Source organism: Phalaenopsis equestris, unplaced genomic scaffold (assembly GCF_001263595.1).
Source record: "Phalaenopsis equestris unplaced genomic scaffold, ASM126359v1 Scaffold000402, whole genome shotgun sequence".
NCBI classification, from domain to species: domain Eukaryota; kingdom Viridiplantae; phylum Streptophyta; class Magnoliopsida; order Asparagales; family Orchidaceae; genus Phalaenopsis; species Phalaenopsis equestris.
Genome location: NW_018164844.1, coordinates 1,895,309 through 1,897,111, shown reverse-complemented (window position 1 = coordinate 1,897,111; position 1,803 = coordinate 1,895,309). Strand labels below are relative to the sequence as shown.

At 34.4% G+C, this 1,803-nt stretch overlaps 1 protein-coding gene across 8 annotated transcripts in view; it reads right to left on the bottom strand.

Annotated features, from left to right (window-relative positions):
• Nucleotides 1-1,803, bottom strand: part of LOC110026824 (ATP-dependent DNA helicase homolog RECG, chloroplastic) — a 173,528-nt gene that overhangs the window by 152,580 nt on the left and 19,145 nt on the right. For 4 of the 8 annotated variants that reach the window (XM_020727974.1, XM_020727978.1, XM_020727975.1 and 1 more), the window contains exons 3-4: nucleotides 649-731; nucleotides 436-571 (exon numbers count right to left, since the gene is read on the bottom strand). In XM_020727974.1, the coding sequence (XP_020583633.1) occupies nucleotides 436-571; nucleotides 649-731 (219 nt within the window). Of the gene's footprint in view, nucleotides 1-435; nucleotides 572-614; nucleotides 732-1,803 lie in introns of those variants that run through there. The other 4 variants (XM_020727980.1, XM_020727979.1, XM_020727981.1 and 1 more) reach the window with 4 other exon arrangements.

Below are 1,803 nucleotides of genomic sequence, written 5' to 3'. Positions count from 1 at the left end.
TATATATATATATATATGTAGAAAAGTGTAATGCAACAATGTAAGCGAGAAAAAAAATTTTTTCAGGATTCCACAATCAAAAGTGATCTTTGATATGCAAATCCTTATTTTTTTATGTGATTCATAGTCAGTGCATCGTTTCAATCGCATTAAGAACCCACAAACCTTAAACATCTAGCATCATAAAAGAACTGTAATTCTATTCCACTAAAGCAAGGAACTCTTCATTGCTCCTCATGCATAAATATGGTGGCAGTCATTTTCTTAAATAAGAAGCTAAAAGAGGAAATATACCTCACGTAAGCATGAGTACGTTGCAGCAGTATGGGAAAGAAATTGTCACAACTGGAAAATATGGAACCCTTACATAATAGTGCCATACAAAAACACAAAAATCTATGTAGTTTTAAGTTGAACAAGTGCAAAAGACAGTACCATTTTCAGCAATTTCAGCCTGTCTGAATTCCATGCTTCCCTAAGCCCGGTTGCTCCATATAGAAACTTCTGAGTAGACATGCGATTTGATTGAAAATGCCGATTTAAAAATCTTAAAAATACAAGGTTGCAGAACCTGTGAAAAGCATCATTATCATTTGAAAGTAAAAGGCTTTTACTTCTGTGACACAAATAAAGTAGTAGCAGCAGCACCTCATAGTCCCGCCAAATGAGAACTGACATTTACGCTTCAGATCAGAAGTTATTGCATATGGAAAGCAACGCACGTGAAAACCCTAAAATAGATTAGAATAAGAAGGAATTTCAGATTAATTGCATCAACAACAATAGAACACGGCATATCTAAAATATTAAACCTTTGCCTAATAAGGGAGGAGATGGGATAAGTTATGGTAGGGAATGGACTGCCATACACATGTTACAGCGTTTTTTTTCTTTTTTTAATTAGGCATCAAAAACACGATAAAGAAGATTCAGCCTACCTGAAAGACAAAACAACCTAAATAACAGATTGTATACGGAATTAATCGAGTGCATCAAAGTTCTTTCCTCAGTACAAGTATCTATCATCATCCTAGGAGAACATGTTCACAAAGAACATGAAATTTTCAGCATTTATAGATAAAAACTTTAAAATGTTTACCACAAAATTTTGATCAGACAAAGAAACTCTACCAGGCAGCAAAAAACAATCACCAAGCAAGTATGTAGTAAATTTCTAACCATGGTCAGAACAGCCCTATAGTGAGGGAGGGCCTCCCTCAATTTTTTTAATACGTTATAAAAATATTAAGAGTTTGCCCACACTCACTGTATGATATTACCGCCTCATCATGTCCAGAAAGATGTCAATGCTACTCAGACTCAAGGAGATCATGATGTGCAACGTCCTATACTTGTCCGGCCACCTTTATACCAATTCATTAATCAAATGAGTCAATCCTCGATGAGGAAGGTCAGGTCTACACATCCAAGAAGAAGAAGAAGAACGGAGACATACTTGAGCTCAGAAATCTGATGGATGATACTTTGGTTACTTCAGGTAATTATATGCAAATTACCTATTTGTTAGCTAGCTCCCTTCCGAGATTTAGAGACAAAGGAAGAACTAAAGTGGGACGTCCCTAGCACTTTTGCATCTGCTGGTGGATTTTTAGTTTTTTTTAACTTTATGTATCTTTTCCTCTTTGGGTTTTTGTGTGTGTTATATTATGTGAGTCGACCCTTCTTTTAGGTCAACTCATGCAACCTATCTGTACATTTTATTCTTTAATATATTAGCCCTTGGGTATATATATATGTATATATATATATATATATATGTATATATATATATATATATATATA